This window comes from Dipodomys spectabilis, unplaced genomic scaffold (assembly GCF_019054845.1).
Source record: "Dipodomys spectabilis isolate Male_0828 unplaced genomic scaffold, ASM1905484v1 ptg000096l, whole genome shotgun sequence".
In the NCBI taxonomy this organism is placed as follows: domain Eukaryota; kingdom Metazoa; phylum Chordata; class Mammalia; order Rodentia; family Heteromyidae; genus Dipodomys; species Dipodomys spectabilis.
In genome coordinates, this window is record NW_024870773.1 from 30,751,288 (window position 1) to 30,774,737 (window position 23,450).

General features: G+C 40.0%; 1 protein-coding gene across 7 annotated transcripts in view; it reads left to right on the plus strand.

The window, feature by feature from the left end:
- The window catches only part of Pard3 (par-3 family cell polarity regulator), a 636,430-nt gene that overhangs the window by 600,904 nt on the left and 12,076 nt on the right, over window positions 1-23,450 (plus strand). For all 7 annotated transcript variants that reach the window (XM_042685969.1, XM_042685972.1, XM_042685970.1 and 4 more), the window contains one exon: window positions 17,833-17,953. In XM_042685969.1, the coding sequence (XP_042541903.1) occupies window positions 17,833-17,953 (121 nt within the window). The remainder of the gene's footprint in view (window positions 1-17,832; window positions 17,954-23,450) is intronic.

Genomic DNA, 23,450 nt, shown 5'->3' on the forward strand with positions numbered 1-23,450 from the left:
AAAACAAAAACAAAAAAAAAACATAGGGATGGATGAACACTAATAGTCTTGATTAACAATAATCTGTTGGAAATTGGTATTTCAAGGCTATAGCATGCAGGAATACTAAAGAGAAGAAAAATAATGTTCTAGAAGAAAGGCAATGTAATAATAGTTCTCTGCTTGAGTTAAACAGTGAACAATATTTACATAAATAGTGTAAACACTGAAAAATGATTTTCAGGGCTGGGAAGGTGGCTCAGTGGTAGAGCGCTTGCCTTGCAAGCCTGAGGCCCTGGGTTCGATTCCTCAGCACCACATAAGCAAAAAGAAAAAAGCCGGAAGTGGCACTGTGGCTCAAGTGGTAGAGCGCTAGCCTTGAGCTGAAGAGCTGAGGGACAGTGCCCAAGCCCAGAGTTCAGGCCCCACGACCGGACCCAAAAAAAAAAAAAAAAAAAAAAAAAATGATTTTCAGCTAAGTTGAGCTATCACTATATGGGAAGATGGCAATTGGGATTGAAGTGTAATCTACCACAATAGGAAGTCAATAGATATATTTTCAATATAACAGAGATCACAGTATATACATAGTAGAGATACTTAAATATCAGAAGAATTTGGTGTTCGATGTGGCTTACAGTGAAACCCTCAGCTTTTGTCCTATGTGCAGTACTCATATTGTTAATTTGTACTTAATTGTGTTGAGTACAGTATTGAAAATCATCAACTAAATGAAAAACAGTGAGCTGTGGAAGAGTCACCCATGAGAGTGATCACATACCAGGAACCATGACTGGATTTCAGATTGAGTTAAAAAGAAATGTCTGAAAATCTTTAGTTTCTCATAGGATTGAGTGGCCAGAAGCCAGTGGAATAAAACAGGCAATTCTCTTATTGAAAGCCTTTCAGTTAGCCGTGTTAACATTTTAAAATCTAAGCTATGTACATGTAAATTGCTTTGAAAGTATGTGAACATTTTATACTTTTCAAAATATATATCAATAAATTCAAATCAATCTGATCTCAGCGTTTGTATTTTTCTCATATGATAATTTGGAAAAGCCTGAAATGAAAGGTTGACTTGATTGGCATTTCTGTTTATAACTTGATCCAGATTAATAATGTACAATTTGCAACATGGCCAAATGGTGAATAGAAATATTGCCCAGAATGTCACTAAGTATTAATTATGAGGTTAATCAAGAGCATAAAATAAGTAGAAGTAAAAAAGTCAAGAAAAATATTCAAATGATCTGTAGGTATTTAAAAACTGTTAATATATACAAATTCTTCATTAGGACACAGCCGGTTTCCTTCTCCTTCTTTTCTTCTTCTTCAAAGGAGGTCGATACATCTATGTTTCTACACTTCTATATTTTAGTTTGTAAGAACTTACCTTTTGTGAAATTTATAGGCAGTATACTTCCTGTTAAATTATTTTCTATTTTGAGTCATTTCAGGAAAATCATATAGAATTCAGTCATGATTTCAAACTACAACATGATTTAGAAGTAAGTCCTGCATTGCACTGCAATTTTATCTTTTTCAAACATACCTAGTTTTGTGTAGCATTTTTCAATTATGCTGTCATTAAAGACAGAGAATTCAAAAACAAAGAAAATGTTCGCTTTGAGTTCTATGTAATCATTTCATGATTAAAGAATTAAAATAATGGTGCTATAATTACTTTCCATGCTTGTGTGACAAACCTCTCTAATGTGAACAAGAACGTGATAATCATTTTATTTTTCCATCAAAATCCTTCAGGTTTTGTAACTTAATTTTCATTGCCTTTTTAGTTCAAAATTTTGTAATGGATTTGATTTCTCTCTCTTTCTCTGTATGTGTGTGTGTGTGTGTGTGTGTGTGTGTGTGTGTGTGTGTGTGTGTGTGTCTGTCTGTCTGTCTGTCTGTCTGTCTGTCCTGTTTGTCTTTGTCTCTCTCCCTCTCTCTGTGTCTCTATCTCCTTAGTTTGTCACAATTTCCACTTACGATATTGAGTTCCATTTGCTCTTTATTCAAGCACCTACATGTCTATTTTAGTTTGAAGCACAGACTTTAACTCTGGGTCACAACTGGCTGACCTCCTTCGTATCCCTGGTGGTTTTATGGGATGAATAATATAACCCATAAATTTTCTTCAACTCTCTAACCTATTAGAATACCTTCAAAGTCCTTTTTGTTAAAGACTTCAAGAATATCATACATGTAGGAGAAGTGTATTTTGGGGTTCAAGGCCAAAGTAAAATTGCTTCTTGTGTTGTATAAAGAACAATGGTATGCGTGATTTCTTATAGGAGTAACATTTTATAGGTATTTCTAGAATGCATTGAAATTTATAGTATAACTGGAAAGTATTTTCTTTCCTATCATTTCCTTGCATAAAGGAATGTGGCTTAATGGTAGAGTGCTTGCCTAGCATTCATGAAGCCCTGGATTCGATTCCTCATTACCACATAAACAGAAAAAGCGGGAAGTGGTGCTGTGTGCCTCAAGTGGTAGAGTGCTAGCTTTGAGCAAAAGAAGCTCAGGGAAGTGCCCAGGCCCTTAGGTCAGTCCCAGGACTGGCAAAAAACAAACAAAGGACTGCCTGTTTAGGGAGCAAGAAGACTGCAGAGGAGTAGACTACTCTGATTGCTGCCCTCTGCCCCTTTCCCTCACTGGGACCAGACAAGGAAGTTTCATCTAGCACTTTCTACCAACTTAGATTTTAGACTCTAGCACACATGCTTAAACTTTTTGTTTAAAATTATTAGAATATGGATTCTTCAACAAAACTTTGGTATGTTTCATGTTGACATGTTTTGACATGTTTTTAAAAACAGCAAGTTAGAGTGGCTTGCATCCCGAGTCCTAGCTCCTAAGGGCTAAGGCAGGAGGGTGGTTTGAGCCTAGGGAATTTTAGGAATCCAGGAGCCTGAGTAATATAGTAAGACCTTTTCTCAAAAAAAAAAAAAAAAATGTCAGGCCCTAGAAGCTCAGACCTGTAATCCTAGCTACTCAAACTCAGGAAGCTGAATGCTAAGGATTTCAGTTCAAAGCCTGAGCAGAAAAGCCCATAAAACTCTGATCTCCAATTAACCAGCAAAAAGCTGGAAATGGAAGTATGGCTCAAGTGGAAGAATACCAGCCTTGAGCCAAAGAGCCAAACAAGAGCTTGAGGTCCTGAGTTCAAAGCCCAATATTCACACACACACACACACACACACACACACATGCTAAAGAATATTTATTTTATTAGGAAATGGAAGACTTGGAGAAAATTATATTAAGTGAAGTAAGCCAGGCCCAAAGAAACATAGGTCCCATGGTTTCCCTTATTTGCAATAACTAGTATATGTCTAAGACAAGCAGAAAATCTCAGATAAGATGATGTTAAGCGAAATTAACCCCAAGATAAGGACACAAGTGGTTTTTTCTTCCTTGCTATTGTTTCTAACATATTTATAAGGTACCATGTAATTTTTTTATTGCTTTGTATGTCCCTTCCCCATGGTATAACCCCTGTTTTCACTGTATTGATGTTGGTATAATTTGTGGAGAGGAAGGGGAAAAAATGTTTAAATAGGGATACAGGTTGGCCCATTGCAACAATGAGATGTACAAGACACTATGTCGAAAAGCGAACTTTATAATTTGGGGGGGGGCAGTTGAGGAGGTGGGAGGGATGGGATGGTAGGGGAAAAACAAAGGAGGAGGCAACGATGCTGAATAAGAAATGTACTCATTACCTTGCTCATGTAATTGTAACCCTTCTGTATTTTCACAATAAAAAACTTAGAATATTTATTTTATGCTGAGTTTTAATTGGAAGTATGACTGCAACAGACCTAGCAGTCCTTGGGTTTAGAAACCAGCTTGGACAGGAAAAACTACCCAGGGCTCCTGTCAAATACCTTTTCCAGGTATTTATTGTTGGGTCTGGAATTATGTATGTGTGTATTGTGTAGCTGCAGGAATCCTCTGGAAAAGTAAAGCTAAATTTTTTTCTCACTCGTGCCTGAGCCCACTGACAGGCTAATAAGGAAGAGTAATGATAGTAATAAATTGGGTGAGGGGCACATTCCCAAGATCTGGCTGCGAATAAAATGATAGGCCTGTTGCCAAAGGACCGCAGAGGGTCTCTGCGCAGGATAGAGTCCTGAGGCTTTCTGATGGCGAGGTGACCTCGCTGTGATCCACAAAGTGTCCAGAGAAGTGGAACTATCTCCTCAGGAGCTCACTCAGATTAACAGCTTTGGTGACCACCTTTTTAACCTAGAGAACGTAGCTGTGTGTTTTTAATTTGTTGTGATTTATGACACTGAAATTGGTGTGAAATGGACAACAAATCATGAGTGTCAGAATCTGGAAATGAATTTTATCAGTTGAGCAAAGTTGACTGCCTTTGGGATTTGCATAAGTTTCTCATAATTCTTTGCATATTACAGCTGATGAGTAAAACTGTGAAAATAAACTGAAAATGATACAATTTTTCCTAAGTAGCTAATTTCTCATGGGCACATAGACACATAGCCACTTACCTCTGTTTAGGCTTTCTCTAGAATTCAAGGTGATTTGTCCACATCCACAGATCTATTTGTCTAAGACCTTCAAGTCAATATTAAGACCACATGTTTCCTGTCAGAAATGACTAGAATTATCTATAGAAAAATACAAACATTATTTAAACTTGGAGGAGGGATTTTAGACTCAAATACTGGTATAAAAGTACTAAGATGGAAGAAAGATCTGTCCCAAAATATCAAATGTTATAAATACCCTTCAGCATCACAAAAAGCTGCCCTTGTTAGAAACTAGCTTTGCATGCATAATTAATTGGAGCATCACATTCCTGCTTCACAACCAACCAAAAGAGAAATTGAATTCAGGTGTTTGCTGAACATATGGGAGGTTTACTGTGAATTTATGACCTGTGGTTTGAGTGTAAAACCCCAAGATACTTGCTGATAAAACTTAATGAAGCTTGTGCAGAGAAGCTATTTTTATTTGTAGTTTGGTAATTGATACATTTCTAGGTTTAACCCACCCACCCTTTCTCCCCTTCCTCATAAATCTTCCAGCTTGAGAGATGGGCAAAAGTGTAGCACATCTTCATATAGCCCTTACCTAATTGGAAAAGTTTAGCATTTGCTTTTCCACAGAATTTTAGGCTGTTTCGTGTCTTATCTTTTAGTTTAGCAATTTAGGCTTCTTTACCTGTACAGGTAACAGGAGGTAATACCGTATGCTTTGAGCAGCACCTAGAAAGAAATGCTCCTTTCCTCCAAGGGAAGAAAAAATGTTTTGAGATGGGCAATGTCACTATTTTTTTTTTCTTAAGAAAGCAATGATGTAGAAACCAATGAATGTAGACAATGAGGGCCAGCCTTGATTATTCAAGCCTATAGTTTCAACCTCAGAAGCAGAGAGATGAGGATCATGGTCCATGGCCATCTTTGTGTGGAAAGCACAAAGCCTTATCTGAAAAACAACAAAACCAAACAGGGATGGAGGCTGGACTTAAGTGGTAGAGTGCTTGCCTAGCAAGTACAAAGGCCTTAAGTTCAAACTCTATTACCATAAAGAATAAGACAAGAATCTACCTCTCTTTCTCTGCCTCAGTGCTTTATCTGTAGGACCAAAGAAGAAGAAGGCTCCTGATTTGAGTGCCAGGAAGGAAAAGAAGTGACAGCAATCCACTTTAACACACCCGGTGCTGTGGGAGGAATGAGGAACCCGTGTTTGCGCACTAATTTACAGCAATTAAGAACTTAGTTCTGACATCTGTAGATGAGAACTATTTATCTGGCGATTACAAGATCAAGAATATTTTATGGGATTGCTAATCAACATAGAAAATAAATATCTAAGTGGCAGCAAGGTTGTTTACCTCCACTTCCACAGTGGTATCAGCCCTTTAGCGCTTCTTGGATCCCTTTTTAGTTCAGTGACATTTCTCCCCCACCCCCCAACGTTTTAGTCATCCCTGTTCAAGAACTTGTTTGTATCCACTTTATCATGTTGACAATCTGTCTGCTTTGAAAGGCTTACTACTCTGTACGTCCGTGCATGACATCACAGTAAGACATTGCTTAATGATGTGAGACGCTGGTAGTCGTTTCTGGCTGCCCATTACCCAGGCTGCCTGACATGTCTGCTCCACATCTGTTTCTCCCAGTGTCACTCTCTGTCTCTTTCGGTCCCCATGGCAGCTGTCAGTGACATCCATGAAAAAGCTGAATTTTAGACTTGCCATTGATCAAATCAGTTGAATGCAAGAAAATTTAATGATTGGATAAGGAAAGAAAATTTGTTCTAACCTGTTTCCAATCACTATATTTAAAAAATAACTACTTTTGGAAGGATTTTATTTTCTCGGTGTGTGTGTGTGTGTGTGTGTGTGTGTGTGTGTGTGTGTGTGTGTGTGTGTGTGTGTGTGTGTGTGTGTGTGTGTGTGTGTGTGTGTGTGCGAGCGTGTGCGTGCGCGCGCACCAGGGGCTTGAATTCAGGGCCGGGGCACTCTCCCTTAACTTTCTTGTTCAAGACTGATGCTCTACCTCTTGAGCAACACCTTCACTTCTAGCTTTTTACTGGCTAATTGGAGATAAGAGTCTCTTGGACTTGTCTATCTGGGCTGGCTTCAAACCAGGATTCTCAGATCTCAGACTCCTGAGCAGCTAGGATTACAGACAAGATCCATCAGTGCCCAGCAGGACTGTAATCCATTTGTATGCAAAAGCAAAGGAATTCAGTGTGTGTCTCCCTTAAATGAGTGCACTGAGACACTGGACCTATGTGACAGTTGAGCCTTTACCCAAGGACATCATCAAGTCTTGGCAAAGTCAAAGTTCTAGAGAATGGAACCCTTAAGGGAGAGTGAATCAAGTCCTGGAAGATTTAACCTACTATCTTCTTACCCAGTAGGACAGGACACAGACCATAATGACATTTCAGAAGTCATACAATTTTGGAGGACTTAAGCAAAGAAGCTAGTTGTTAAGAGAGCCAGCATAGCCCCTTAGGTGTATGCATGGGACACCTGTGAGAAGGACAGAAATCTATAATAGGAAAAAATGTTTTCCAATGTGGTATTGCATTATTTCTCAGATCTCAGGAAATTGACTTTTAGCACTTACTTTAATTGGGGAAAGAATACTATCCCTTTTGCATCTCCAGTAATTGGATGCCAAATGCAGGTGTGAAATTCACTAGCATTTGGAATAAAATTTTGTACTTATGCCAAAAAGTAAATTGCTAGGGCTGAGAAATATATATATATATATATATATATATATATATATATATAATATCTCAAAAATAAAGTGGCTATACATATAAGCTGACATTGTTAATGAAAATATTTTATATGTACTTACTCATTTATAAGTTGGGTGTTTGAGGGATACCTGTTAAGACTTGAACCCTTAAAGCTAAAGAAAGCCAGTTTTAAATCAGGACAGTCTCCTTGTAGGTCACATGTCTGAGCAAGTTTTTTTGTTTGTTTGTTTTTTTCCCTTGAACAAGTCTTTAATCTACAGAAAGAGAACTTGGGAATGGGCCCTTGAATTCAATTTTATTCATGGACTTGGTAGATTAGTATATTTTTACTACAATGTAGGAAAACATCTGCATTTTTGACTGGGTCTCTTTTTTTCCCCCTTTCTCCTTTTTTTTCTTTTTAACATTTTATTGTAAAGGTGATTTACAGAGGGATTAGAGTTACATAAGTCAGGTGATAAGTATATTTCTTTTTGAACAGTGTTACCCCCTCCCTCATTATCTCCTACTTTCCCCCCACAACTCCTCACCCCCCACCAAGTGGTAAAGTTCATTTCCAACCTAGTGTCTAGCAAGTATCACTATTGCATTGGTTCACCCTTTGTCCCACCCTTTCTGTGATTTCCTTTCCTTTCCCCAAATCAGATTAACTTATATACAAGACAAAGGGTTCAGAAATCAAAAAGTGACAACAGGGAATAAACTAAAGGAAAAAAGAAAGAAAAAAGAAATAACTACAAACAGTACAATAAAAATTATTTTTAAAAAACCCTCTTGCTTCCATTTCTTGGAGTTCATTTCAATAAGCATCATTTTATATGATCATATCTACTTTGCTATTGAACCATTGTGATCCTCTGCTAAGAATATCCTAGACATATTCTAGTTATTACAAATGAGGGAAACCATGCAGCCTATGTTTCTTTGGGTCACCTAATAGAATTTTTTCCAAGTCTTTCCATTTCCTTACAAATGGTTGAGTAAGGGCTCATTTTCAGAATGGGATGTTTTAGATAGTGTAGTAGAAAGGAGACCTCCCACCCTCCCCCTCCAAAAGAAAATGTCACCTAAGCAAGTGGACAATGTGTATGGGGCATTCTTTTTTTTTTTTTTTTGTCGGTCAAGGGCCTGAGCTCTAGTCCTGGGCTCTGTCCCTCAGCTCTTCAACTGTAGACAAGTGCTCTACCACTTGAGCCTCAGCCCCACTTCCATCTTTTTCTGCTTATGTGGTGCTGAGGAATCGAACCGAGGGCCTCATGCATGCACGGCAAGCACTCTACCACTGAGCCACCTTCCCAATCCCATGTGGCACTGTATTTTTTTTTTTTTGTATGGGGGCATTCTTGACAAGACATTGGTGCTCCATGGAAATCATATCCAATTGATTTTATATGTCCTAATATGCAGTTTTCATCAAGATGGGCCCTCTTTATTTAAAAAAAAAAAATTGGAGAGGCCAGTACTTGAATATTAGTACTTGGGTGTTAATACTTGGGCATAAACTTATACTCTTGCTGCTCAGCAATCTCTACTAATTGTTGATACTCTACCACCTGACCCATTGACCCATTTCCTGCTTTTTGCTAGTTTACTGGAGATAAGAATCTCACAGATTTGTCTACTCAGCCCGGCTTCAAGTTGGGATCTTCAGATCTTAGCCTAAGATTACAGGTGTGAGCCACCACTGCCTACTACCTTGTTAAACAAACAAACAAACAAAAACCAGAACTGAGTGAATGCTTCTTCCTGTCTTTGAACTCTTGATCTGGCAGTTAACATTTGACAATTACATCTTCTTCACCAATATTTACTTTGTACAGGTTTTTTTTTTTCTTTTTTTTTCAGGCCAGGATTTAGGAATGACAATCAATATAAATGTTAGCTTAGAACTTGCTGTGAAGTATAGCACTTGGTTTTGTTTCTTTTTGCTGAGCAACTTGTTTTTGTAACATTTGGCATTTCTGTAGTTCTACTTGCAGATAGGGTATGTGTGTTTCTAGACCGCTCCATTTCATTGAGTCTAGCAAGTTGTCAACTCCCATAACACCATGTGAAATGATTTGGTGGTAGTATGCGCTTATGAGTTTGAAGGAGAGAGGCTGATGGAGTTCATTACTATAATGTTGTTGTCTAAAAAACCAACTAAAACCCTCTTGGCATCTAATGACAAGCATTTGGGGTTTCCTCAGGCTTGATTTAAAAAATGTATCTTTTATCATCTTTAATTGTACAAATGAGTTGCCATTCAACAAAGCAGTTTATGAATACAATGCTTCTTGATCAGTGTCGCCCCTTTCCACATTCTCAACCATCCTTCCCAACCCACCCCTTCCCTGGAGATACATGAACTTTTGACTGCATTCTCCCCCTACTCCCTTCCTTTCTTCAGTCTGTTCCCCTCTCCTTGATCCCCCATCCCCATCCCATTCAAGTTCCCATTTCCTGGTATTTTGTTGTTGTTGAGCTTTGATCTAGCCTTTCTAAGGAATTGCACTATTTGAGTTCTCCCCTGAATCTAGCTGATTCCAGTTAATACATCCAGACCTGAGTGTCTTATTCCTGTTCTGTATGTTCAACATCCTGGAAGTGAAGAGCACAAGAGAGAGACTCAGCTATGCAGTCATTCACACTTTAAGCTCATTTGTATCACTCACATCCACTTAGATCCTGTTGCCCAAAACAAGTCTCATGACCGCAGCCAGCCTCAGTGTACTATTTGTTTTCTTTTCCTGCCTAACAAATTAGCACAAGTTTAGCAGCTTAATACACATGCCTTATCTCAACAGTTTCCGTAGTCTGACAGTCTGAAGTCCAGATGTGCCTTCCTGGATTGTTGGCTCAGGGTCTCAGCAGGGCGCAGTCAGGGTCAGCCTGGATGTGGTCACATGATGCAGCTGTGGGGCTTAGGAAGCTTGTTTCTTCAAAGCCAAGTAACATGGGTGCTATGTTCCTATGTGTCTGCACAAATGTAACCACAGATATTCCATTGCGTGATTAGGCCTGTCCTCGCTCAAGAGTGGAGGAATGTAGAGAGGTGGCAGGCCAGAAATCAAGGACCTTGGGGGCCCACCTTTAAGCCTGTCCATCACAAATATTTGAACCATGCACTCTGTCACAAGTAAGGGACAGAATTATGTGCATGCTAAATTTTGTAATGATTGCATACATTTTAAATGGCCACTTACACCCACACGGTTTAGTAAACACTGTGAAGACAGTGCTTGGGAAAGAGAACAGCTGCAGAAGAAGGAAAAGGAAAAAGTGAGTATGGGCTACCAGGAAGTGGGACTGGATATTTAGAACTTACTGGAAGAATTTGGAGGAGTAGAAAGAAAACAAGAGAGTAGGAAAGAAAAACATTATGAACAAATGTATCATCTCTCCATTCTGAGCAGCAAGGAAGGCCTGCCACAAGCTACTTCCTCCCTTTTGCCCACCTTCTGTTTTTCTTCTTCCTTCTGTGGAAAACAGGGCAGACATCAACCAGGACTTATCTAAACTATGAATGGTTACTTTTCTTTTTTCTTTTCTTTTTTGGTCGGTCATAGGCCTTGAACTCTGGGCCTGCTCACTGTCCCTCAGCTCTTCAGCTCAAGGTTAGAGCTCTACCATTTGAGCTACAGCACTATTTCTGGCTTCTTTTGCTTATGTGGTGCTGAGGAATCGAACCCCAGGGCCTCATGCATACAAGGCAAGCACTCTACCACTGAGCTACCTTCCCAGCCCTGAATGGTTACTTTTCTATTCCTTTAAATCTTAAAGCTCTGCCCTAGCTTCCAGGTTTCCAGATTTCTTTTGCATAATTAAAAATGCAAATGTTAAAGTATTTTTAATCCGTAAAGAATTAATCAGTCACATCATAAATTCCTCTCTCTCAACATATACATCTCTAAAAAGACAAGATGGAACTCAAGCCTACAAGAAAGTGCATCTAGGTTCAGTTTTAGGTAGACCAAAAAAAGGGAGCCATTTAGAAAAGGCAAGACTAAAAAAAAAAGGAAGGAAAAACGAAAAGGCAAGACTATGGCTAATGCCTACCCATCAAGTTTTTTGTTTGTTTGTTTGTTCTTCTGTTTTGTTGTCTTTTTGTGCCAGGAATAGGGCTTGAACATAGGGCCTGAGCATATCCTTTAGTTTTTTTTGTTTCTTTTTTTCATTCAAGGCTGGTGTTCTATCACTGGATCCACAGCTCCACTTCTGCCTTTTTGCTCTATTTTCAGAGACTTGTCTCTCTTAGAGATAAGAATCTCATGGACTTTCCTTCCCAGGCTGGCTTTGAACTTGATCTTCAAATCTCAGTCTCCTGAGTAGTTAGGATTATAGGTATTAGCCACCAGCACCCAGCTAATCAAGTTTTTTGTTTTGAATTTTGTTTTTTTTTTTCCAAAAAAATGTATCGTATTGATTTTGCTATTTTTTTTTTCTTTTGCTGGTCATGGGGCTGGCCTGAACTATGGGCCTGGGCGCTGTCCCTCAGCTCTTCAGCTCATAGTTAGCACTCTACCACTTGAGCCACAGCACCACTTCCAGCTTTTTCTGTTTATGTGGTGCTGAGGAATAGAACCCATGTCCTCATGCATGCAAGGCAAGCACTCACCCTGAGCCACTTTTCCAGCCCAAGATTTTGCTATTTTATTAAATAGTAGACACCACTCAAAAGAACTTCCAAAAAAGAATTAACTATTCCGATACAATTTCAGCTCCCAATATACATGCAAACATATTTAATACTGTCTCTTATAGATATGATTTTCTTTTTATTACTTTTTTTTCTTGGTTGTAAAGCTTGAATGGAGGGTCTGGGTGCTATCCCTAAGCTTTTTCACTCAAGGCTAGAGCTCTACCACTTTGAGCCACAGTACCACTTCTGGTTTTCTGGTGGTTAATTGGAGATGAGTCCCATATACTTTCTTGCCCCATCTAGCTTCAAACAGTAATCCTCAGATCTCAGCCCCAGAGTAGCTAGGATTACAGGTGTGAGCCACCAGCATCTGGATTTTATTATCTTTAGTTGTACAAAGGAATTGTTATTCAAAAAATCAGTTTGTGAATGCAATGCAACTTGATCAGTGTCAGCCCTTTCATTCCCTTCCATCCCATCCCTCCCAATCTCAATTTGCCCTCATTTTTTCTTAATTTTGTAGGATAGGCATTGAATTTTAGGATGCTGTCTCCCTCTTCATTAGTCTAACCCAACTCCCCTCATACCACCCCACTTTTGAGTATCTGTTTCCTGGGGTTTATTTTGGGTTTTATTTCTAAACTATGCATTTAGAAGTGGAGCTATGGTTCAAGTGATAGAGTGCCAGCCTTGAGCGAAAAAACCAAGTGAGGTCATGAGGCCCTGAGTTCAGTATTGGTATGCGCGCGTGCGCGCGCGCACTCACACACACAGATACATTCACAATCAATGGCATATATATTGGTATGCGCATGCGCATACGCACACACACACACACACACACACACACACACACACACACAGATACATTCACAATCAATGGCATATATATATATATATGTTTATATTTGTAATCTCAAATCTAATCAGGTTTTTACTCTATTTGTTCTAAAGATTGAAAAGGCATTGGTTCCAGAACCTCCTTCAGAAGCCAACATCTATAGATGTACATAATCTACCAGCATTCTTCCGTGTACTTTCAATCATGTCTTCATTACTTGTAAGACCTAATACAATGTTAACGCTATGGAAATTGTGTAGTTGTTGTATTGTTTAGGGAATGATGAAGAAAACTCTGTACATGTTCTATACAGTTTTTTTTTTTCCTAATAGTTCCCATCACAAGAGGTTGAATCTGAAGATGCAGGATTGACTGATAGCTATGGAAAGCTGACTGTGTTTGTTTTTCTGGACTGTTACTAGGGGACCACCAGAGTTATCTTGATGCAGTGAAAGTAAATGGCCTAGACAAGCAACATATAAAGCAGACAGCAGCTGCAGAATATAAAGTAGAGGTTGCAAGCTAGCTGCCAACAGGCCTATTTTGTTTGGCTTTCCTAGAATTTTTTAAAAAATGAATTAAGTCAACATTTTAAATATGGACTAAAAAAACCCACTGTATTTCTGACTTCTCAAAAAAAAAAAAAAAAAAAGGCTTCAGCACCAGGCCTGAGTCACTCTTTCAGGCAGTTGTCTACCAAAACCAAGACCTTCCTCAGAAAAACCAAGTATTGTCACAGAATGTACTTGGGTTCTTCCTGTGCATGGGCCCGACTCCCCTTCACTCTAGTTAACTGCCTGGAGCCTCTGGAATCTGTTCCAGTTACGGAGCCAGCACCCACCCCATCCCTTTGTCTTCTCCCTGCACTGGACTGCCAGGCTCAGAGGACCTACAGAAAGCTGGCCCATCAGTGCTTTTTTTTTTTTTTTTTAATTTACAAGCTCTCAGGATCATTTTCTTACATATGAGTAGTACCCTACTTGTGGAGGTGACCAGTCAGCACACCTGCTAAACAGATGCTGGACAGAAGCTAGTGCCACTCACAAATAGTTCCGTCCTGCACTTGGTGTGAGAGAGCATATGTAGTTCCCCTAGGAAATACACAGCAGGATCCAGTCTTCAGGTTCAGCAACCTCCAACACTGTAGAGTCTGTCTCGGAGAGAAGATACAAATGAATCTCCCTGGTGATCATGGACCTGCCTTCTGCATAATTCACAATCACCTTGTGCTGAGTGTGCTAGGTTAGGACTTTTGGTAGTGTGGCATCCAAGATATTCTTCCCTAACCCTATAAGAACAAAAGCCAGATTGTTATTGAACCACAACCAATATTCTTCACTTAGTTCACAAACACAAGTTCCAGTGGGCTTTAAAAACCACTGTGTAAAGAGAGACTAAGTGTTAGTATTTGGACTGAAACTGCCTGCTGTGTCTGTTGACACAAAATAATCCCTGCCATCCCTGTTCAGACCCAGATCACGCAGAGTATTCAGAAATCATGATTTATTGAGTCCTCACTAGGACTTATTGTCTCCATCCTCCATCTGATCAACGTTAGTGGTATTCTGATTATCTTCAGAAAGAGAGAGAGAAAGAGAGAGAGAGAGGCAGAGAGTGAGACGGAGATTCAGAGAGAGGGGATTTTAAATTGGCAAAAATCCTAATCTCAGTTGATTGGGATGGGTAGGGATTAGTCACTGTTGCTAATGAATATTTAAAATTTCCTTTAGCTTTCTTGGCAGAGGAGCTGAGAGAGCTTTAGCAGCGCAAATTTGAATTATTGGCCTGCTATACACTGACTGGCCTGAGAAACAGAGCCGAGCCCTCGCGCCACTTTCATCTCTTGAAGCCAGAATTTCACCTTCACCCTGCCAACTGCTGCTCCCCAAGGATGCGTGACGGTCTTCCAGTCTTTGGAAATCACCATCAATCATGAAACCATTGTCGCCTGCTTTCCCACTCCAACGATGAAAGTAGCGTTGCCAGTCATGGACACACCAATCTAGAGCCTTCTCTAAAGCATAGAAAGAAAGCAAAGGAAGGAGAGGAAAACAATGGCCTCTCTCACTGCCCAGACTTGGAAATAAGAGCAGAAGTGACCTCTTGAGCTTTCACCAGAATTTAAATGTAAGGACATAGGATCAACTGTCATGATTTGGAGAGTGGACCTTCACTTAATCATAGACAGTGGGAGGTCAGTTTTCGTCAATGATGTGGATCTCATGAACATACTACTGCTGAGAATTATAGGGAAATATTTCTGGTTAGATTTATAAAAGACTTTGTTGGTGAAGTCTCCTTCCATCCTCCCATTAAGTACTAGGAACAAATACGCTGTAGCTCAAGCAGGACCTATTTGGCTCATACCTGTAATCCTAGCTACTCAGGAGACTGAGAGATCTTTGGATGGCAGTTCAAAGCCCAAATCCACCAAGGCTCTGAGTTCAAGACTTAGTACTCCTCTCACCAAGGCACAGCTTGATAAGTGAACGTGAGGTTAGTGGGTGTGCACTTTCCTACTTTGTCTTAGGAACCATTCCCATGCCATACCCTCTCTGTTTTATATAGACAGGAAGGGGATTTTATAGACTGCTCATTGTATTGGTTAGCCACTATTGAAAAGTTATGTGTTAGAACAATATAAGGTGCTGAATATGATTTTGTTTTGTTTTCGTGCCAGCCCTAGGGCTTGAACTCATGACCTAGACACTGTCCCTGAGTCCTTTTTGCTCCAGGCTAGTACTCTATCACTTGAACCACAGCTTCATTTCTAACTTTTTGGTAGTTAATTGGAGACAAGAGACTAACTGACTTTCCTTCCCTGGTCTGGCTTCCAACTGTAATCCTCTGTTCTCAGCCTCCTGAGAATAGCGAAGATCACAGGTATGAGCCACTAATGTCCATCTATGCATATGCTTTTAAAAGCCAGTGGGAACAACAACCTGCTTGCCTTAAAAGTGAATAGGGATGCTCGGAAGTCATACCCCCCTGGACCAAAGCCTCCTGTGGTTAAACAGCATTTTGTACAGACTTAATAACCTTTATTGTTCTCAGGCAGATAAGTCTAAAAGATTCACCAGCAGTAAACAAAAGGACAAGCTCTACTAACTGTCCAAAAAAATCGAATTGAGTGTATTGACAATATATCACAGAAGTGCCAATAAAATTGCAAGAAATGCCAGGGTGGCAGGGACAAGGCAGCTCCTATTTACCCCTCTTCCCCTCTCTATAGTTTCGGTGGTGGAGGGAGGTCTGTAATTTTGGGAGATGTTACTTCTGTGGTCCTATAGGGTGTACTTTATATTTGAGATGCTTACACTTTTGGAGTTCCTCACAGGAGGTGTGGGGGGTTTTATGCAGGCGTGTGTCTTTCTAGGAATTTTCTGGGTACAATGGCAGACTTTCTCTTTCTCTAAGGATTTCTCACCAATGGCTTCACCAGGAGGAACAGCCAACAGAATTGACACACCCCAAGGAACCAGGCAGTGAGCTTCAGCACGGCAAACTGCTTGTCCTTTAAGCTCTCAGCCTCCTAGTGTGCAGCAGTTTGGCAGGGTCAAATCTGAAGTGCTCTCTTTTGGGGAATGGTATTTCTGGCTTGATAAAGTAGCTCTTCTGATAGGATCCTGTGAAAAACCTTAGCGAAGTGCTGTGAGAGCTAGGATTTGACTTCAGTTTGGTCATTGGTTGCTATTGTTCTTAGTGTAAAAATACTGTGTAAGAGTCTGTATGAATTTTCGGACTGTTGGCTCACACTTGTAATCCTAGACACTCTGGAAGCTGAGATCTGAGGATCTCAGTTTGTAGCTATCCCAGACAGACAATTCTGAGTGACTCTTAGCTCTAGTTAACCACCAAAAGCCAGAAGTGAAGCTGTGGCTTAAATGGCCGAGCATCAGCGTTTAGTTAAAAAGCTCAGGGCCAGGCCCCAATACTGGCTCACACACACACACACACACACACACACACACACACACACACACACACACAAAAAAAAAAAATATATACATGGAAAATGAATAAATAAATAAGCTAAATTAAAATTAAAGTTGTATGAAGTAACAATAGAAGAGTTTTGCAGCCTGATGTATATGATTAAGGACACGTATAGTACAGCAACAGTTGAAGCCAGGACCCAGAAAATCTGATTCCTGTCCCACTGATTTATTCCCACTGGCCCCAGCATGGGGGCGGGGGGGGGGGGGCGGAGGCGGTGGATTATCATCAGATGTCAGTTCTCCATATGTGTGTGTGTGTGCGGGCTTATGCACCAGTCTTACGAACTTTTTGTGAATATAAAACAAAATTCAGTTGCATACAAAAAGAAAACCACACCATTACTAACTAAATGGTTAAACTGCCACCTGAACTTAATTTTTAAAATGTTTTTTATTTACACCACGACAGTTGCACTAATGGTGTTGTGCCGTAGTGCTGCACATTTGTGAGATTATTGGTATTTTTCCTTTTTATTTATTTTTTTGCAACAATAGGGATTAAATTTGGGTCTTATGCATGTTAAGGAAATGCTATACCACTGAGCAAATATCCTCAATCTTCTTTGTATTTTTAAATCCTCTTTTTATTTATTTATTTTAAATTTTGAGATGGAATTTTGTTAAGTTGTGCAGGCCAGCCTTGAACTTGTAATCCTTCTGCCTCAGCTACCTGAGTAGCTGGGACCACAGGCATATGCCAACACACCCAGCTTGTGAGGCTGTATTTTGTGGTGTCATCTCACTTGGTGATTACAATGTGTGTTTAGAACAAGATTATTGTCTCTACAAAAAAGAAAAAGCTGGGACCACAGTCTGGCTTTGCTGGTATCTTATGGCACGTTCTTCCCTCACAATGTCACTGCCAGTATCTTATCAGACCATAAAATGAAAAAGAGACGTCTACACAACAGGACTTAAAATTATATATCTAAACATAGCATTTACCCTCTTATGTATCTGTTCAGTAAGCATATATCCTAAATCAACATATTTTCAATGCTGATAATAATTGTTTTAAAAGTTCACTTCCTCTTAAATAACATTATCTTACAGCAAGCTGCCATTTCCCCCCAACAACTGCAGTTCACAAATTTTATTTCTGGAGTTCATTGTTTCCCCTTTTCTCTTTTTAGCAACAGATCAACTCCTAGCAACCATGATCGGATACAGCGTCTGCGGCAGGAGTTTCAGCAAGCCAAGCAGGATGAAGATATGGAAGATCGGAGACGGACCTATAGCTTTGAACAACCCTGGGTGAGTAACTGGGCCTGGCATCTGCCCGGCAGTAGTGGCCCCTAAGCTATGACCTCAGTCTTTCATAAAATGAGACAAGACAAAGCCAGACTCCTTTGACCTTTACCACAATGACCTTTCCCTCATTTCCATCTGGATTTCATCATTGTTAATTTCATTTTATATCTAGTTCTACCATCTGTCCATTGCATAATAGGTTTAATTAGCCTTATGACATGACATCACAAAAGTAGTCTTGCTCTCAAACTATGCATTTTTATTAAGTTTCCTAAGTACTTTTCTATAGACACATCTTTTTCAGCATCAGAGCCATAGTAAGGTCAGTTCATGTCTATTTGTGTCTGTTAGGCACAAAGCACAGTGCTTAATCATTCTTGATAGTTTGATTCTTTATTCTTCCGCATTCCCTTTGGATAATTATTGAATCTCCTGTTTATCCTTCTACATTCCTATTGTAGTTCCTCCTCCACACAACCAACCACCAGGGTAATATTTTTAGAACGAAACTCAATCAGATCTCATCCTGATTTTGTATTTCACCCCTGAAAGGAGGTATTGAAGTAGATTTGGAGGATTGAGATGATGGGGATCTTGAAGACTAGCTTTGAAAAACTTGAAAAAGAGCCAAGAGTGCATAAGTAAGCTGCTTTAGGCTGGAAGAGCTCACTCTGGATATTAGAATATGCAGTCCACATGGTAATACGACCCTAACTGTGCTTAGAGCACTAGGAATAAAGACAACATTTTCAGATTCATTCTGTGGCAGAGATGGGTGAGCCTGGCACTGTGGAGGTCAGAGCCGTGGGGAGGAGTCTGGCAGGGCAGAGAGTGTAGCTTGAGGATGGACTGCCCCAATTGCGTAGGAAGATGCAGCTTGCATCAGATGGTTAGGGAATCCCAAGCCTAAGGGTTTTTGGTTAACCCAGTGTATAGTTTGGAGGTCAGAATCTTGGAGGAGGCAAAGTTCTGGGAGCAGTTAGGTTTTCAGGAGTGTCATCTGTATGATAAATTGCTGAAGCTGAGAAAGATTGGTATCCAGAAGTTTGGACAAAGTATTGGGGATATAATTACAGTATAGTATAATTATTTAAGAGGATAGGGCAGGAGAGACAAAGATACGTGATTCCAGTGTACTTGGGGAAGAGTAAAGTGACCAGTTGAAGCAGACCCAAAGGATGTGTTGTGTTGATGGGAAGGAAGTTGAAAGGTAGAGTTGTAGCAGGAGACTTCAAGGCTAGTCTAAAAGTTGGGAGGAGGACAGCAAGACACAACTTTGGTCCCTAAACTTCAGTGGCATGGCTCTCCATGCTGCAGTTTTGTTTGTAGTTGGTGGTCTAACCCCTATGATGATATGTTCCTTTAAGTGGAAGCTGAGTGTGTGAGCAGATGGAAGCCAGCTCCTCTGGTTGGTCAGAGGCTCCACGGGCCAGTTAACAGTTGCTGTGGATCAGAAACTCCACTACCATTTGTTCAACATACACATTTAGCTTATGCCTTAGATTCACTCGATCTAAGCCTCTGGGGGTAAGCCCTAGTATCTAGTTTAACATCACCCCACCCCATCAGTATGGATACCTTCTGCTTGGAGAAGCACAGTTGTAGAATCTAGGGGTTCTCTGAGACCCTTCTTCACCTACTACCCTTCACCCCCATGAACATACACAAAGCAAGAACTGTGAGGGGCTTCATGACTGACACTGGAGTTGAGGAGGATGAGTTTGGGGTTACTAGGAGAACAAGAAAAAGTGGGGAAGCAGTATCCAGGTAAGAAAATTCACCTTAGCTCAAGAGAAGAGGATGAGAGCCAGCATCCAGGAGCGAAATAAAAATTCATCTTCAGCCCGACTTTGGGAGATGAGAAAACAGGTTCAACAATCATTAATGTCTCAGACAATACCTAATGTTTCCAACAAGAGCACTATTAACGTGTTATTTTCCTAAGGGGTCAAGTACCAGCTCTATTTATGTAGATGGTAATGCATATGTTCTTTATTTGTGTGAGCTTTTTTGCTTGTGGCTAGTACTTTACCACTTCAGCCACAGCTACACTTTGGGATTTTTTTTTGGCAGTTAATTGGAGATACATGTTTCATGGACTTTTTTGATTCTTGAATCTTGTCCTCCTGAGTATCTAGGATTACAGGTGTAAGCCACAGATGCCTGGTCAGTATGTTCTTAATTGTGCATATTTGCACAGAGGGGTTGCAAAGCATACTGAGAAACTATGTCAACCTGAAGGCGAAAGCAGCTGCTGCAGGTAGAAGTGATTGTCCCTGCAACACCCCATATAGTTTTACCAGCCCAGGATTGTCATGAGGACAGTGTTAGCTGTTTTACTTTACCTGGTGGTGTGGATTTCAAGTCAACATCTATGCAATATTTATTATTTAACTCTCAGAGTTACTGAGTATTATGCACGGTGCATGAGAGCAAAGCTAGAAAAAGAAAGATTATCCTGAGAACTCGCAATGGAGCTGATATAAAGTGAAGGAATACTGTGTAGTATAGAAGGGACACAACATGGTGTGCTTGAGGCTGAGACACAGAGGAGACAGGACCAGAGCAGTTCTAGGTGGACAAGAAAAGCTTGAAAAAATGTATGAATTAAATCAACGTTAGAAACAGAAAAGCTTATCCTTGGGAACTGAGATTCCCTCCCTTCCTTCCTCCCTCCCTCCCTCCCTTCCTCCCTCCCTCCCTCCCTTCCTTCCTTCCTTCCTCCTTCCCTCCCTCCGTCCCTCCCTCCCTCCTTTCCTTCCTTCCTTCCTTCCTTCCTTCCTTCCCACCTTCCTTTTATTGTTGAGACAGGGTTCGGTCTCACTATGTAGTCTAGGCTGGCCTCTAACTCACAATCCTTCTGTTTGAGTCTCCCAATTGTTATGATTACACCTGGCCTTCATGAAGCTGTTTCTGATTGGTGACAATTTACTCACATACAAGAACTCCCAGTTTGAGGCCAAATGATCATTTTCTATTTTAGTCATGTTTTTCATTATGAGAAATGAAAATGATTTTAAATCTATTTTTGAGGGTTTTTAATGAGATACTTTTGAATGAGATCAGTGAATATATTGACATATATTTCTATGTTATCCATTCAATATGAACAGTCACTTAGGGAAAATATTTAAGAAAATTGCGTACATTTGGAAACTGAACTACTGCAAGTTGTAGGCCAAATCATTCTGTGTCAAGATTCCATTGCAACTTTTGACCAACCATTTGGCTTGCAGTATGGTTTCCTGTCAGGACTGATAAGGGAATAATTGGGATGACAAGCTGATTACCTTAAGGAATGGAATAATTTACTAAATTGTGTGTCAGAAGTTGACCTTTTCTTACTCTTTTCATTTTCAAACAATTGGGATCTTGCTGTGGACTCTCCATTCTGATCATGCAAATGTGCTTCATTAACTATAATTCTTTGTAGCATATTGATTTTTGTTCTCATTGTTCTATGTGCAATTGTCCATACTGGAGCTTGGTCTCTTGACTTTCATTACCAATTTTACAAAATGAGCTTTGACTATCTTGGAACCTCACTCTCTCTCTCTTCCTGTGTGTATTCTGATCTTGCGAGGTCACTGTATTTGGAGAGGATGAGAGCATGATCTCACTCATTGGAATGGTTTGTAATCATTTTACTTTAAGGGTCCACAAACTCATCTTCAAGCTGTGTGTATATCTTAGATGATATTAGCTGAAATCATCAGGCTTGTTAGAAATGCCCACATACAAAGTGCAAGCAGATGTGTCATGTAGAAAAATAGCCAAACCAATTACTTCATATACAGAGAGGGAGGCTTCAGAAAATTCAGCCAAGTAGTCCTTTGCAAAGCATCTATTTTGAAATGTTCTCCAGAAATTCTAGCAGTATGGAATGCACCTGCTTATGGTTGGGTCTTTGTTCAAAATAACATTTGGGCCTAAGGGAGCTGATTTGTGGCACAAAAGGTCTTTAGATGATCAGAGGCCCAGAAAATTTCCTTAGCTTATAATTGAAGCGAATTCTCTCCCAGATTGATCAAGGGAAAAGGGAAAAGCAAGTTCTTCCTTGAGTAGGGCCAGGTGCAACCTAAATAAAGCAGCAAGTTGCTTCAAATCTTTCCCAAGATAATGGAACAATGGCTGAGGTTAGGGTTATTATCACAAAGCTCAGCAATGGACAGGACTTAGCTTTTAACAGACTTAAATTGCAGGCTGCACACGTAAGTAGAGTATGCTGTTAGAACTTTGCAGATACCTGAGTGTTGTCCACAAGGAGACTTGCTGGCTGAGATGATTGATAGATGGGATAATGGAGCCTTTAATAGCTGTATTGCTAAATCCTTTCCATCCTAGGTTGGTAGTGACTTAAAGTCTCCAAGTCCTTCAGAGGGAGAATTGACACAGCAAGGGGAGCATCCTCTTGTCCCCAAGCTTGCTTTTCTTCCTTGCTGCAATCTTTAAACAAATACCAAACCACACTTTGCACCCTTTTCCTGTTTCTACTCTTCACTTTCAAGGTTTATCTGCTTTCATCAGGGAGCCCCTCGCAGAATACAGCCAGTCTGCACCCCTCCATTGCCTCCCCTGTGCTGGGAATTTCAGGAATGGTGGCCATCTATTTGTTTTCAGCGTTTTTAAGACTTGAAAGGTCTTTTAAAAGTGGTTTCATTTCTTGACTTAAAAATTGCCACCTGTGTTGACAGCCTCGCAGTATAGCTCAGCTCAAAGTGGCAGAAATCAGCTCCCTTGGCAATAGACCTAAAGAAAGCCATTGTTGCAGCAAAGGCTGCTCCACCTATGGAGAGAGCCTCTGTGCTGCTGTAAAGTAGCCCTCTTTCTTCTAGACCCATGATTTGTCCCTCAAGGCAAACCCTCCATGACCTACAGGACATCCTCTTCACAGAGGGCTGGGGTGAGGGGAAGTTACAGGCTACCCTTGGTTGTCATGAACACCTGATGCTGAGGTACTTGGCTTGTGCCCTACTCTACCCTTTTTATTTCCTATGTGTCTCATGCTGCAGTGGGAAAATAAACTAGATCCAGGTAGGAAAGAAGAGATGAAGGCAATACTGTGTTAAGACCGAATATTCATTGATAGAACTTTAGGGGTGAGCCATTGGTTCCTGGTACATATGCTTTGGGACAAGTGTGAAAATTTTACAATTTGTATTATTTAGAATTGAGGTAGAAAATCTGCTCCAAATGATTATTATAAAAATATATGTATGATACACACATATATAGATTATTTTTGTTATGTAGATGAAGAAAAATGAGTTGATAGGTTTTAAATAATTGACTACCTTATGTAGGTATTAATAAATTAGCTATTACTTATTATAGCAATAGATCTGTATTGTAACCTGTCAAAGTATTACAGTATTACCCAGTGTTAATTAGTACTAAGACATTGTATTTTTATTCACTATTCTATTAAATGTTAACTATTTTGTATTTTCTTCCATGTGTTTCTATTTATTTTTGGTTAAAAATAATACTAATTAATTGA